The sequence below is a fragment of the Stegostoma tigrinum genome, chromosome 2 (assembly GCF_030684315.1).
Source record: "Stegostoma tigrinum isolate sSteTig4 chromosome 2, sSteTig4.hap1, whole genome shotgun sequence".
NCBI classification, from domain to species: Eukaryota; Metazoa; Chordata; class Chondrichthyes; order Orectolobiformes; family Stegostomatidae; genus Stegostoma; species Stegostoma tigrinum.
The window spans coordinates 22,217,547-22,231,792 of NC_081355.1; the positions used below are offsets into that span (position 1 = coordinate 22,217,547).

Below are 14,246 nucleotides of genomic sequence, written 5' to 3' on the forward strand. Positions count from 1 at the left end.
GGTTTACAATTTCAGCCCATTTTGCTTCACTGAAGGCTGCCTCTCAAATATGTAATGAACTATAGAATTACTTAATTATCCAACAATTTCTCAGACAACAGTGGTTAGGTCACTATTGGAATGCTGTGTGCAATTCTGGTCTCCCTGCTCTAGGGAGGAGGAAGTGAAACATGAAATGTTCCAGAAATGATTTCCGAGCATGTTGCCAGAATTGGAGGGTTGGAGCTATAGGGACACGCTGAATGGACTGGGGCTGAGGGATGACCTTTATAGTGGCTTATAAAATCATAAGAAGCATAGATAGGATAAGCAGACTAGGTCTTTTCCCCAGGCTGGGAGAGTCCAAAACTGTAGGGTGTAGGTTTACGGTGAGAGGGGAAAGATTTAAAAGGGACCTAAGGGTGGTGCACTTATGGAATGAATTGCGAGAAGTGGTGGAGACTGGTACAATTACAACATCTAAAAGGCATCTGGATGGGTATATGAATAGGAAGGGTTTTAGAGGGATATGGGCCAAATGCTGGCAAATGGGACTAGATTTATTTCCAATATCTAGTCGGCATGGACGAGTTGGCTGGAAGGGTCTGTATCTGTGCTGTATATCTCCATGATTCTATAACATAACTCTTATAGATTTTCAGCCTGGATTTTCTAAAGCGCTGCACAGGCAGTTCTCAGGGAGATAAGGTTTCCAAATGGCAAACACAATTTCTTGTAGAACAACAGAAGCAATGAGTTACTGCAAACTGTTGATTAATTAATCCTGATTTTTGAAAGCTGGGTCACATAGACAATTGAGTCTGTCATGGCTGGAGTGAAGCTCCTTTAGTGTATCGGAGGCCGTGTGAGCCACTCATTGTTTACACACTGGAGCACCAGGGAATGATCCCAAGATTTGGAGGTAGTTCCATGTAGTTCAAACACAGTCATGACATACAGAGGATAGCCTACTGAAGTTCTTAACATGAAAAGTTAACACAAAATGTAGAAAACAGCAGTGGTGTTTGTGCCAAGACATGCCATCAATAGCAAACAGTTGTACAAACAAAACCTTTCCTGACATGCCATTAAATTTGCAGAGAGACTGCGGGGAACATTTCTGGGTCAGTACTGTTTCGCATATTAACAGCATCATTTAGAAATTCAACTGTACATTCATCTTGATTCCAAGATGTTCAATGAACCCTTAGAAAATAATGCACAGTAGAACAGCATATTATTTTCAAAGTATCCATTCTGAGATAAATCGATCCTTTTGTGTCACACAGGGGCCATATCCTTTTACTTACAGGGTCTCCACGAATTCCAAGTTCACCACGCTCTCCCATGTCTCCCTTCAAGCCTTTCTTACCCTAAGATAAGATGTTTGATTATTCCCACACAGGCCACAGTGTTATTTCATAATTATTTTATAATTTTGAAAAGTAATATTACTTTGCATCATTATCTTCCACTGTACTCATATAAAATGAGTGCAATGTAATTTTGACTGTTAAATTTGTTTTAAAGTTGTGAAATAGACTTTTATTCTAGTGACAAATGCAAAATAAAATGATACAATTCTACCGTATACTCACTTGAATGCACTAGTCACATAAATCCCACTGTACAATTACGCAGTTTTACTACATAATATCTTGATTATTTTCTCATTGAGGGATGTTACGACGTGTCTCTACAGCAGGTGGGACTTGAACCTGGGCCTCCTAGCTTAGGGGAAGGGATATTACTACTGTACCAAAACAGCCTGTTTTAAGTTGGTGCTAATCTTTCCTCAACCCAGTTTTATTCAGTGCCTTTTTTTTATGGCCCTTAGGTATTTTCCTAATCAAACTGCCCAGATAAGTTATGACACACCGCAGCAGCTGCTGGGGCTTGAATGCAGGACTCCAAGCCCAGAGGTAGAGATACTACCACTGCAATATAAGAGATGAACAATTGCATAATGTCTTAGTCTTACCATTGTCACACCATGTTACTACTAGAGTGACTACACTTTGTTAGAGCTTAGTATACAAAATGCCACAGGCACAATAGTATCCCTCCAGTGAGTAATTACAATAATCATTGAACTTTACAACTCGGCAATGTGATTTGAAATAGTTTGCACTTTCTGTGATTACTATTTAATTTAGAAAAGGATAATTAAATTCTACTCCTGAAAACTAAAATGAGTGGAACAGTCTGAAAGATACATAATGATTACAAGTTTCTTTGGATAAAGTTTCATTTGAATGTCAGAAATTACCAATAAAAAATATTACCAGATATCCTGGCTTCCCTCGTCCCCCGACTTGTCCAGGCTGTCCAATTTCTCCCTGTGAAACATAATCTTGAATTAGCTTTTGCACATAAAAGCGAAAAGTGAATTCTGACAACTTTCTATCACCAAATACCTGCTCTCCTTGGATTCCATCAATACCACAGGTCCCTTCGCTACCCTGTTACAACAATAACATTGGGTATTAGCATACCAGTAAAATCAGATGACAGATAACTAAAAATGTTTGCGCGACATTGGAACTGAAGAAGTGTAAATAAATCAGATTTACCTTTGCTCCTCGATAACCTCGAGCTCCCTGAAACATAATTTACAATTGTAAGAATGACATTAGCAAACATTGGAATTTAATTTGGTTACTAATTTAAGAGATGCTTTCAACAGTTACTCACCTTGCTGCCTCTGCTACCTTGGCATCCTGCAAACCCTTGAGGGCCAGTGACACCTGGTGAGCCTCTTGGACCCTGTGAAATACATAAAAGCTTCACTCCCAGTGCAATGCAAGAAAGTTCACTTTGTAGCCTGCACAATGCATGCGTCAGAATGTTGACTGGGACTGACTAATTGATCCTGCAGCCCGTGTCCCTTTGTTCCCAAGCTCTGTTTGATGTCAATAAAGGGAATAGAAGAATCCAGATTTGATGTACGTTGTCAAAATGTAAACATTGGCCACATTTTATAGTAGCATTAAGCTATGCAAGGGCAAAGGATTCTTCAAAATATCATGAAACTGATAATGTTACACATTGTAGTGTTGGATAATCTTGTTATCTCTAATCAATTAACATTATAAACCAGAAGAACACAGATAAATTAAAAGCAACGGAGGCTTGGGGACCACTTTGTGGAACACCTACGCTCAGTTTGCAACAAACAACTACAGTTCCAAACCATTTCAATCCTCGTCACCTCCCAGCCCACCTCCTCCTCGGACGACATGTCCATCCTGGGCCTCCTGCATTGCCACAATGATGCCACCCGAAAGATACAGGAACAGCATCTCATAATCCGCTTGGGAACCCTGCAGCCCAAGGGTATCAATGTGGACTTCACAAGCTTCAAAATTTCCTCTCCCCCGACCATATGCCAAAACCAGCCCAGTTAGTCCCTGCCTCCCTAACCATTCCTCCCACCTCAAGCCCCACCCCATCTCCTACCCACTCACCTCATCCCGCCAGTCTGACCTGTCCGTCCTTCCTGGACTGACCTATCCCCCCCAACTCCCCACCTACAGTCACCTTCACTGGCTCTAACCCCACCTCTTTGACCTGTCTGTCGTCTCTCACCCTATCTTCTCCTTTATCCATCTGCTATATGCCTCCCCCGTCTCGCAATTTATTTCAGAATCCCCTTCCCCTCCCCCATTTCTGAAGAAGGGTCCCGACCCAAAACATCAAGCTTTCGCGCTCCTCTGATGCTGCTTGGCCTGCTGTGTTCATCCAGTTTCACACCGTGTTTCCTCACACTTCTCCACTACCCACTGAAAATAACGTAACTCACCGTTTCCCCATCTAGTCCTGGAAAACCATGAGGTCCACGCTGGCCAGGAGCTCCCTGCAATAAAGAAACATCCATTAAGCACTTAATAACAATTATAAAAGCACGCTTTAAACTTAGAATGCAAGGCAGACTGCTGTTTCCATGCAAATATAAATGTTAGATTAAACAACAAGTATGTGATTCATGGTTGGTTGTTTGAATATAACTTTAGTTTTAGTAATTAACTTTTAGGTATTAGGTTAAAGCATCAGAATTGAGAAGCTAGAGTGAGAAAACTGTGGGTGAGTTTAAGTATCTGGGCAAACTGTAAATGAGGGATAATTGGCTTGGAATTCAGTCTGAGAGAAGCTCAGAGCCCAAGCTATGTTGTCATAGACAACAAAGCGTGAAGCTGGATGAACACAGCAGGCCAAACAGCATCCCAGGAGCACAAAAGCTTATGTTTCGGGCCTAGACCCTTCCCGAAACGTCAGCTTTTGTGCTCCTGGGATGCTGCTTGGCCTGCTGTGTTCATCCAGCTTCACGCTTTGTTGTCTTGGATTCTCCAGCATCTACAGTTCACATTATCCATGTTGTCATAGAGATGGGTAGAGATTAAAAACTCTTTCTAGTTTCAATTTGTCTGTCTGTTTACTGGCAGAGATTCTTAGTTGCAATTTGGACCTTGTGGTTTGCAGCTCACTGAGAGATGCCAAACAAAATAAATGACAGGAGAATAAAACTCTAAATTCATCGCTGACCACATGATAAGTGAGTGAGGCTAATATCAATGTGAATTGTACGAGGAACGGGAGATGAAAGGTTGTCCATGGTGGGGAGGCAATAGCCTAGTGATGTTATCTCTCAGGTTATTAATCCAGCGACCCAGGCAATGTTCTGGGGACCTGGGTCTGAATCCCACTAAGGCAGATGGTGGAATTTGAATTCAATTAGAAGGAATCAGGAAACAAGAATCCAATGATGATCATGAATCCATTGTCAGAAAAAAAAAACATCTGGTTTAATCATCTCCTTTAGGGAAGGAAACTATCACCCTCATCTGGTCTGGCCTGCATGTGACGCCAGACCCACAGTGTGGTTGACAACTGCCTTCTCAACAATTAGGGATGGGCACTAAATGCTGGTCTAGCCGGAAACACCCTCATCCTGTGAATGAATAAAGAAGAAAAATACAATCTACAGCGTGCCTCATGTGTTTTATTACAATAGAAAGTAACCAGCAGAACACCATGAAAATGTTGGAAAAGTTATCAGAGCCTTCACTATCAAAGATGTGGCAATGAATGTTTCAACTCTGAGAATAGCTACAGCTCAGGGACGTTCTCATCAGTCCAGTGGCACACTTACAGTGCACATTGCAGAAGTAAAAAATACTTTAAGACTGATGTGTCTTATAAGGAAATTCTTGGGGGAAAGGAGAAGTAATTCTGTTGCATAACATTTATAGTAACAAATCATATTGCTAAGTCAGTAATTTTGTCTTTGTTTAATTCTTACATCCAATAATAAAGTTTGAGTGGCTAAAGAAAATGTGAAATCTTGTGCCAAATTTCTTTTGTTAAAACAAGTTACCCAAATTTCCTTATAACTGTTAAAGTTGTTCCTCACTGGATCATAACAATTAGTATAAATTTAAAATTCTGATCCAGGGTACTTGAAAGATATGTGAAGTGCTGGGTTGAGTAGACTGGAATTAGGAAACAAAGTATAATCTAGTTCTGCTATTACGGCAGCTTATTTGTATTTTTAGCTGAAAAACCAATGGTGGATGCGGATTTTCTGCCTTCCCTACACATCAAGGGGGAAAACGGTGATGGCTGAGATGGGAAACACCTGGACAATGCGCCAAATCTTCTTTTAAAATGTCAGTGTTCCTACTACCCGTTGAAAACTGACAGGTGTCATTGATGCCGATAAAACTCACGGGAAGGTCCTTCCATTTTAAAGAATTCTAATTGAGAGGAATCTAGACATCTTTCTTCAAACATTCTATTGCTTCTATTACAAGGAGGTCAGTGCTAACAACCTAACTGCATCCAACCACAAGAATACAACTGAACCTGTCGTTTGGAACGGTATCTCACCCTGTTCCATCAGTTACACTTAAAGCCCACTTTCAACACATTCCAATAATGATGCGAGCTGGTTTGAATACTGAGGTCAAAACATTTATATTTGATTCATTTCAAAAAGTGGCAGGGTACTCAAATTCATATTCCATAATCCTTCAACTAGCAGAGAAAATGGACATTGCTTCTGCTTGTTTTTACATCTTACCTTTGTCCCTCGTTCTCCTGTTTTGCCACACACTCCTGTTTCTCCGACGCAAATGCAATGTATCTTACAACACTGCTTTTCGGCAACTGCTCTCTTGTGTTTTAAAAAAAAAGGATTGTTTTAATAGCATTGCAAAGTCAATTCAGCCGATACAATTTTAGAAAAAGTAAATGAATCTATTCATGATAATTAATGTTTTCAAACTTCGCAGAGCAACAGATTTTTTAATAGCATAAATTACTCCTACTTTATGGACCAATAGTTTTAACAGTCATTAATAAAAATAACTAAGATTGGGACTTTTTGTCTCAAATTTCATTTTTAAATTCAAATCTATAAGGGAAAGATAAAGTTACTGTAATCCGACTGCAGCTTACGGACACTCTCTCCATAGAGAGAGACAACTGGTAGCGGTTTAACTGGAGGGTTACCATTGCTTCAGGCGAGGGAGGGGTTGAGAAGGTGAGTCCTTGATCTCACTTTCAGCCAGTTTTTGCAGAAACCTACAAAATATTGAACAATCATATCTTCCTTTACAAAAGGACACTTACTATCTTTTCCAGCAAAGCACTTTCCATATTGTCAATTTGCATTGACAGATGAGTTTTGTATGTAAATCCAGTTCCAAACTCAATATCAGGTATCTCATTAACATTTACAGCACCTTCCAGAGCCACCGTGATGAGTGCATGGACTCCTGGAATTAAAAAATGTGCACTAATTATCACAGTGCTATAGATGACTAAATGAAAATCGAGTGTTTAACAGTTGTTATTAATCAATAAAAGCAGCTTCACTGCAAGAGGTATAGGATATAAATGCAGAGAAGACCTGGTGCAATTGTACAGAGCACTGACAAGACGAGGTGCGGAGTAATATGTCCAGTTTTGATCTCTTAGGGAGGAGTATACACAACATCAGTTTCAAGAGGGTTCAGTACTTTGATTCCTGTGCGAAGGGTGGTTGTTATGCACAGCTGAAGATGTTGAATCAGCTCCACTCTTTTTAACCTCTTCTTAGATGATTCTGAACTTCTTTTTTAGCACATAGGAACCATATTTTAATTGAAATATTATTAATTACAGCATAATTAAGGAGTCAAAATACCTTGTTCCCTTGAATGCAAGATTTATTTTATTACCTTATTACCCTCAACCCCATAAATAATAAAATTGTGAATTCAAGTGCACACCCACACAAACACAGGTTAAACGTTTAAACATAAAGTGGTAGAGACAGTGTGTCTCATCCTGACATGAAAGTAAAGGCCATTGCAGTTCAATTTTATAAGAGTTCTTGAGATGTCAGAATGATCAGAGTCCAAACTGCTTAGCTGTTGTTTTATTTCTACAGCATTGGTGAGGTTTGCAGATTTCCTTGAATTCTCAATGAATCGCTGTTGTTACAAGCTGCTTTTTCACCAGGCACTGACTTAAAGGTTGAGAGAGACAGAGGACAAGACATTTCCAGCTTCTTGTTGAGATCAGTTCGTATTTCTTTTTGACCCTGCTTTGTTGCTCAAAAGCTGCTGCCTGAAATACAGTGCTTTTGTGAATTCTGGTGTCTGGCACCATTCTTTTTTCAAACTGGATGATCTGCAAGTGACTTCGAAAAGTCACAAATCAACTAAGAGATACAGATTTGAGCTTCAAGCCTCTTAAAATGATATTAATTTTATTTCAGACAGATCCTGTTTACTGACGGCTTTGTGAGTTTGGCTCAATCTGGTCAGGTTATCACAGTGGGCATTCTAGGTCAGTATTAGTCTTTTTCAGAAGTCACCAGCCCATGGAGATTGTAGGTATTAAAATCAGACAATACAAGTTAAATGTTGATAGCAAAATCCAGGATCCAGTTGAGAAAATTGAATTGGTTCCAGTGTTTTCAACTCCCCTTAGGTGATTGCCACAATATCCAGCAACCACAGTTCTATGGTAGTTTTGTTTAAATATTGATAGCCCATGTTCACCATTACTACAACATTATACAATGAGGAAATGTTGAGCAGGTTGGGCCTCTCGTTTTTGGAGGTTCAGAGAATGAAAAGTGATCTTATTAAAACATCCAACACTCTGAAAAGTTTTTAATGACTTAGATGCTCTTAGAATGTTTCCCTTCTTGGGGTGAATCTAGAGCTAGCAGGCAAAGTTTCTAAACAAAATGTGCTCTATTCACAGTGGAGATGAAGAGGCATTTCTTTCTTTCAGAGGGTCATGAACTTTTGGAATTTTCCCCCCAAGAGAGATGTGTCAGCTAAGTCAGAGGATATTTTGCAGCTTAAAATGGGCTGATTTCTGAGCTTTAAGGAAGTAAAGGCAGGAGAACAGGGTCCAGGGTAAGAAGATCTGACTAGCCATGATCTTACTGTATGGTGTCTTGAGGTTATGCATGAGCTAATGATTGTTCTTATGTTGTTTTTAGGCTCAGTTGGCACATAATGATCAAAAATACCATAAACTAAAGTTATTTTATATAAATTTACACTGAGGAAGAAATACAAAGATTTTAAATTTAGATTTTAAAAGCAAGTAGCATGAATAATTTAGATTTCCTTCGGCTAGTTAAACTGACAATGTTGAACTGGCGAACATAAATTGAAAATGGTCAAACCTAAAGCCAGCCTAGGAAAACAAAGAACTTTTCTATTTTTCCTGATTAAGGTGGGCTAAGGGTATAATGGGAAACAAGGGGCCCCCAACTTTTCATTTGTTCCTTCTCTGAAATTAGGTAAACACAGTTCAGGAGCTTAGACAGTGGCTTTCTGCTTTGTATGGCTCATTGCTATAGTCAGCAGTGCGACTGTATGTGCTAATTCTAACAAAAGTTATGGCTGCCTGCAAAATCATTTATTAAGAAGTCACTGATAGAAAAATTACTGATGCACTATTGTACAGTGCAATGCTTTCTGATCAGAGCAACCAAATAGGCAGAATCTTTGAAAGTAAATCTGTGTTTAAACCTCAATTGCAATGATTAGAAATGGAGCAATCTGTTTTTGAGTTTTTAATTCTACTGATCATTACACCCATTAACCAAGAGCGCCAGTGTGTTCCAGTGCCGCACAGATTGCCATGTTAATGGGTTCATGTTTGTGGGTGTTCAAGTTGTGAATTTGAAATATAAATTCCTAACCTGGTCACAGTGGCAAGAGCCAACAATGCACAGGCGATCTGGAGGTTTCAGGAACGTAATTTTTAGCAGCCTTTGAACCAGCCAATACATTTACCTCTGACTCCCAGGTTTCCTTTGGCCTTGACGATGACGACTTGGTTCTGTCTCATTTAGCCCTGCTCTTTAAAGATACCTGGGGGAATCAGGATTGAAGTGTGATGAACGACAGATGACGCCTTCCCGGAATAATTACTGGTGGAGCCTCAATGTGGATTGCCACCACCAAGAGCCTCTGGTGCATGAAAGGATGTGATGCTGTCGGCCGTAAGGACCCATGGGGAGTTTGTCTTCCTTTGATTTTGCTCAGCGGCCATAACTTTTGTTAGGTTGGACATAATAGCATCGCTGACTATAGCAACGAGCCATACAATGCAGAAAATCTCTGTCTAAATTCCTTTGGAGACAAGGAGGAAGGCAGCCACAGAGAACTTAGAACAATCTTCCTTATCAGTTCGAACTCACATGGTGAATCAAGCAGGAGCAGGTTTTCAAGCTGGGTAACATGGGAACATCTTTGTCAGAGGACACAAGGCACACCAAACTCATCTCAGCTGGGCAAAGATCCCTCTGAGGGGAAGTGGGTTATTCTGGAGCAGCATCAGAACAAGTATTAAATTCTGACATTCCTTCCGGAGGCTGTGCACCTTTGAAGACAGGCTGGAGTAGTCAGTCTCTACCACGAGTGCTATGATGCACCAAGCCATGCTGGTGTCAACATCCATAGAACAAGTGGATAGGTACAGGTAGAGTCAATGATAGCTGTCTTTTCCCTAGGATGGGGGATTTCAAGACTAGGGGATACATTTTTAAGGTGAGAGGAGAGAGATTTTACAAAATCATGAAGGGGAAAATCTTTTTACACAGAGGGTGGTTCACGTGTGGACTGAACTTCCTGAGGAAGTGCTGGATGCGGTACAATTACAACGTTTAACAGACATTTGGATAAGTACATGAATAGGAAAGGTTTGGAGGGAAGAGGGCCAGGAGCAGGTAGGTGGGATGAGTTTAGTTTGGGGTGTGGATGGACCAACCAGTCTGTTTACAGGCAGTATGACTCTCGGACTCTATATGGTGGGCCAAGTACATGCTGGTCCTTACTGACAATACATTTAAGCTGTTAAATGGGATTAAGCAAAATCCAACTCCGGTCACTGAAGTGCAGCAAACTGCATCACTAGTCTTAGTTAACACAGGAAAGTGAGTGAACCACAAGAGGGTGCAGGGAAAAAGACAAGACGAAAGTGAGACATTGATTAAAAGCAGTTTTGAGCTTTCACTCCCACCCTCCATTCACTCCAGGTCAGAGTCCCACATGCTGCATTGTCTCCCAATGGTTTAGTTTGCCCCAGCACAAGTGGAGGTGGGTCTGTTTATAGCAGGACCTAAACAGTCATGAAACTCCAGGGGTCTTTGCTAAAAAAGAGAAATCTGACTTGCTTACAAGCCACCTGCTTGTATTGAAGGCACGTGGGATGTAGCACTGTCGAAAAAGGAAGACAAAAAAATTGTAGATGCAAAAGAGTGTGCAAGTGGGTCACGTCATGATACACTGTCGTTTCCAAACAACGTTTATGACCAATACATTTTACATGGGAGTCCTAGTGTTTGCTTTTTCCTCTTTTGTGCCTGCTAGCTGCCAAGTAGTTTACATCATTGACAAGATTGAAGATGTGTATTGGGTGTCTGAGAGGCGAGCAGAGCATGGAGCTGCGTTGGCAAGGGGTCTAGTGGGCTCACAGTTGCTGAGCCACGCATCAGTTTAACTGAAGTGCATGTTAATCTGTCATTCATGTTTCCTGGGCACCTCTGGTAGCTGAGTGAACAGTAAAATATACCATTATGAGTCTCCTCACATTGCACCTCCTCATCCTGCATACAAGCCCTTGTCCTCCAGTGCTACACCATTCAACGCTTTTATTTTCCTCCAGCAAGTCTGCATTGATAGCGGTGTGCTACACCGTGCACCATCTAAAAACCCATGCTGATGCATGTTGAACAGTGCTCCCTCTCCCACTACCTGAATCTCTTCTTCAGCATCCCAGTAATTTTCTCATTTACACTCTGGTACTCATTTGGTTTCTTTCTGGGCAGGACTGGCAGGGATTATTATAGCTTTCCTCAGCCATATCTGCAGACAGTAGATTGTGTCCCTACAGAACTATCTTCTGGCACTGTATGTGTGCAAATATATGTTGGAGACCTGATTAAGGCTGAATACGTTGTGCCTACCCTCCAAGTATCTTGCACAGGCATGAATGCTAACCTTGCAATGATTAAAAACTGAAAGAGCCACAAATGCTGTAAATTGGAAACAAAGACAGAAATTGCTGGAAAAGCTCAGCAGGTCTGGCAGTACCTGTGGTGAGAAATCTGTGTTAATGTTTCACTCAACCTGAAATATTATCTCTCATTTCGCTCCACAGATGCTGCCAGGCTTGCTGAGCTTTTCCAGTAATTTCTATTTCAAAGTCTGTGTTTATTGATGGATTGAGTCCTTTTTAAATGAGCAACATAGGCTTGCTATGTGGTGAAACCTTAGTGATCACTCTATGATCTGCTAGGCCTGTCATAAGTTCAAGTGTCCTCTCATTCCGACATGTGAAGGATATCAGACTTGGCATATATGCCATTCATCACCTAAGAGATGCATATGTGGGCTTCAGATAGTGAGATTGGGCCAATGCCATCAACAGATCCTTGGAAGGAGCTAGAGGCAAGAAGTAAGAATTAACCTTGACCACTACTGGAAATGACTGCCTGCCAGGTCCACCTGGAAGAAGGACTGCTTCCACAGGGTTGCAAATCTGCAAGAACCAAGTCTCCCTGTGCTAAGGGTTGTTCAGAAGCCTTGTGTTGAGGGAAGCACCTCCTTCAAGTTAGAATCCTGTGCTCACCTCCTCTGCCCTGTGGACAGACAAGTAATGTTTGAGGAGAAGGTTCTCCTCTTTCCATGCTTCTTCTGCTGATGGTCCTCCTATTGTGCTCTTCCTGAGGTGCTCCTCCTACTGGTGGCCCTCTTGTGCTGGTTCTCCAACTGGTGGTCCTCCTGAGAAATCCCTTCTACTTGTGGTCCTCCTGAGGTGCTCTTCCTATTGCTCTCTGTTCTGCATTGGAGGTCCATGGTAGGGGTTGCATTAGCTACTATCATGCTGCTGAGAAGGTTTACAGTGGGAAGTGCATATCAAAGGCAAAAATACAAGAACTCAAGAGTGACCTTCAAATGCTTTGAAAACTACTTGCATAGCAGTGAAAGCATATTCTCATATCAAGTCCTGTGAACACAAGCTTTTCACTGAGGAAAGGTGGAAGCTTTGAGAATTCAGGATTGAAAGCCTTGCTTGCCTGGCAATTACTGAGCCCTATCAGCTTCTTCTGCCTTCCCACCATATATTGCTGATTGAGCTCCAGGAGGCCTCGAAAATGTATGATTACTAATATAAAGTCAAAACCCAATAACGAAACAGCAGTTAATGAGTATTTCACATATTTAAATAGAGATCTATCTCTCCCATGGGGGTTTTCCATTCATTAAACACCAAGTTGGGTTAAAGGTACATGTCAGTGGCTCCTGACCAATTTCTCAAACTGCTGGAACTTTCAAGCATTTTAACCTTCTGCCTACACAGAAACCCACTTACCGCGACAGCCGAGAAATCCCACCAGGGTCAGGATCAATAGTTCCAAAACAAGCCGTTTTGAAAAGAAAGATATATTTACCATTTTCTCTGAGCATTTGTGACGTTCGCTTCAGTTCATGTAAAGAGTCATCTAATCCATCCGTGAAGAATAAAATCATCTGCAGATCAATTATATTTTAAAAAATATTATTTTGATCAGTGACAAATTCAAAGAATTAATTCAGAGACACAGAATGACAGTCTCCTTATCATGGCCGGTCTTATTCAAAATGATAACATACATACAGCTGCTCTTGTTATTTTTTAAAATTCAGGACAACAATTAAATACTTTAGTAGTAATACACCTTATGTAAGACTTTTGGGTCAATTCTTTGCAAAGATAATGGGAAAACTGCAAGAATAATCGGGCTTCTACACATTGGAAACGATGGACAGAATCTAACAAGGGTTTGAAGCAGAACTGGGCGAGACATCGAATACGGCCCATATCAACACTGGGAAATCATGCACCATCTTTTATGCCATTGATGAGCAGCATTTTTAAAACAAAAGTATTCACACCATTAGTCAGGCCAACATTCATTGTACAAAGGGCAGTTAAGAGTCACTTTCACTGCTTGGGGGGGGGGGGTGTGGGGTGGGGGTTGATCTGAAAGCACATGGAGCATGGAAGCCAAAGCTGGTAAGGATGACAGTTTCCTTCCCTAAAAGACATGAGTGACCTAGATAGATTTTTTCTGACAATCTCTTGGTTATCATTAGACTCTTACTTCATGATTATCATTGAATTCTACTGCCACTACCTGCCACGGTGGGATTTGAACCCAGGACCCCAGAACATTACCTGAGTCTCTGGGTCAATAGTCCAGTGCTAATGTCACTAGGCCATCACTGACCCAATGTTATGTTTCTCACCAGGCAGCAGCAGGTTGTCAATTTTAGGGACTATTGCTTATTGAGAAGCTTGTTAACTCACTTTATTAATATTCAGCTTTCTACTTGACATAGAAATTAGAGTGGGTGCCTGGCAACTTCTGCTCATTACATTTTCCCAAGGTCCTCCATGTTGCTTTGGGCCAAACCAGCTGTGTGCACAGATCATCTAAAGATACTGGCATCCAGCATTTCTCAATCCAATATCATCTTGGCATTTCTCTGTCCACTAGCTGGGCACACAGGAAACACAGAGGTGCAGTGGAGAGCACTCCAACTGCCAGCATTGAACAGATGCAGCAAGGACACTTTGCGTGCACAGAAAGGTACTCATCCCACTGATAGGACCAGGCTGCATCTTATTGCTGCTCATTTACTTAGTGTTCACTCACTGTGCACCTACCTGCAGCTTAAACCATTCATGCCTTGCCTTGACTCTCTATG

General features: G+C 41.1%; 1 protein-coding gene across 1 annotated transcript in view; it reads right to left on the reverse strand.

Moving 5' to 3' along the window:
- The window catches only part of LOC125448763 (collagen alpha-6(VI) chain-like), a 169,036-nt gene that overhangs the window by 65,466 nt on the left and 89,324 nt on the right, over positions 1-14,246 (reverse strand). The window contains exons 16-24 of the mRNA XM_059652815.1: positions 12,947-13,025; positions 6,610-6,755; positions 6,059-6,151; positions 3,782-3,835; positions 2,674-2,745; positions 2,553-2,579; positions 2,397-2,441; positions 2,265-2,318; positions 1,290-1,352 (exon numbers count right to left, since the gene is read on the reverse strand). Coding sequence (XP_059508798.1) covers positions 1,290-1,352; positions 2,265-2,318; positions 2,397-2,441; positions 2,553-2,579; positions 2,674-2,745; positions 3,782-3,835; positions 6,059-6,151; positions 6,610-6,755; positions 12,947-13,025 — 633 coding nt within the window. The remainder of the gene's footprint in view (positions 1-1,289; positions 1,353-2,264; positions 2,319-2,396; positions 2,442-2,552; positions 2,580-2,673; positions 2,746-3,781; positions 3,836-6,058; positions 6,152-6,609; positions 6,756-12,946; positions 13,026-14,246) is intronic.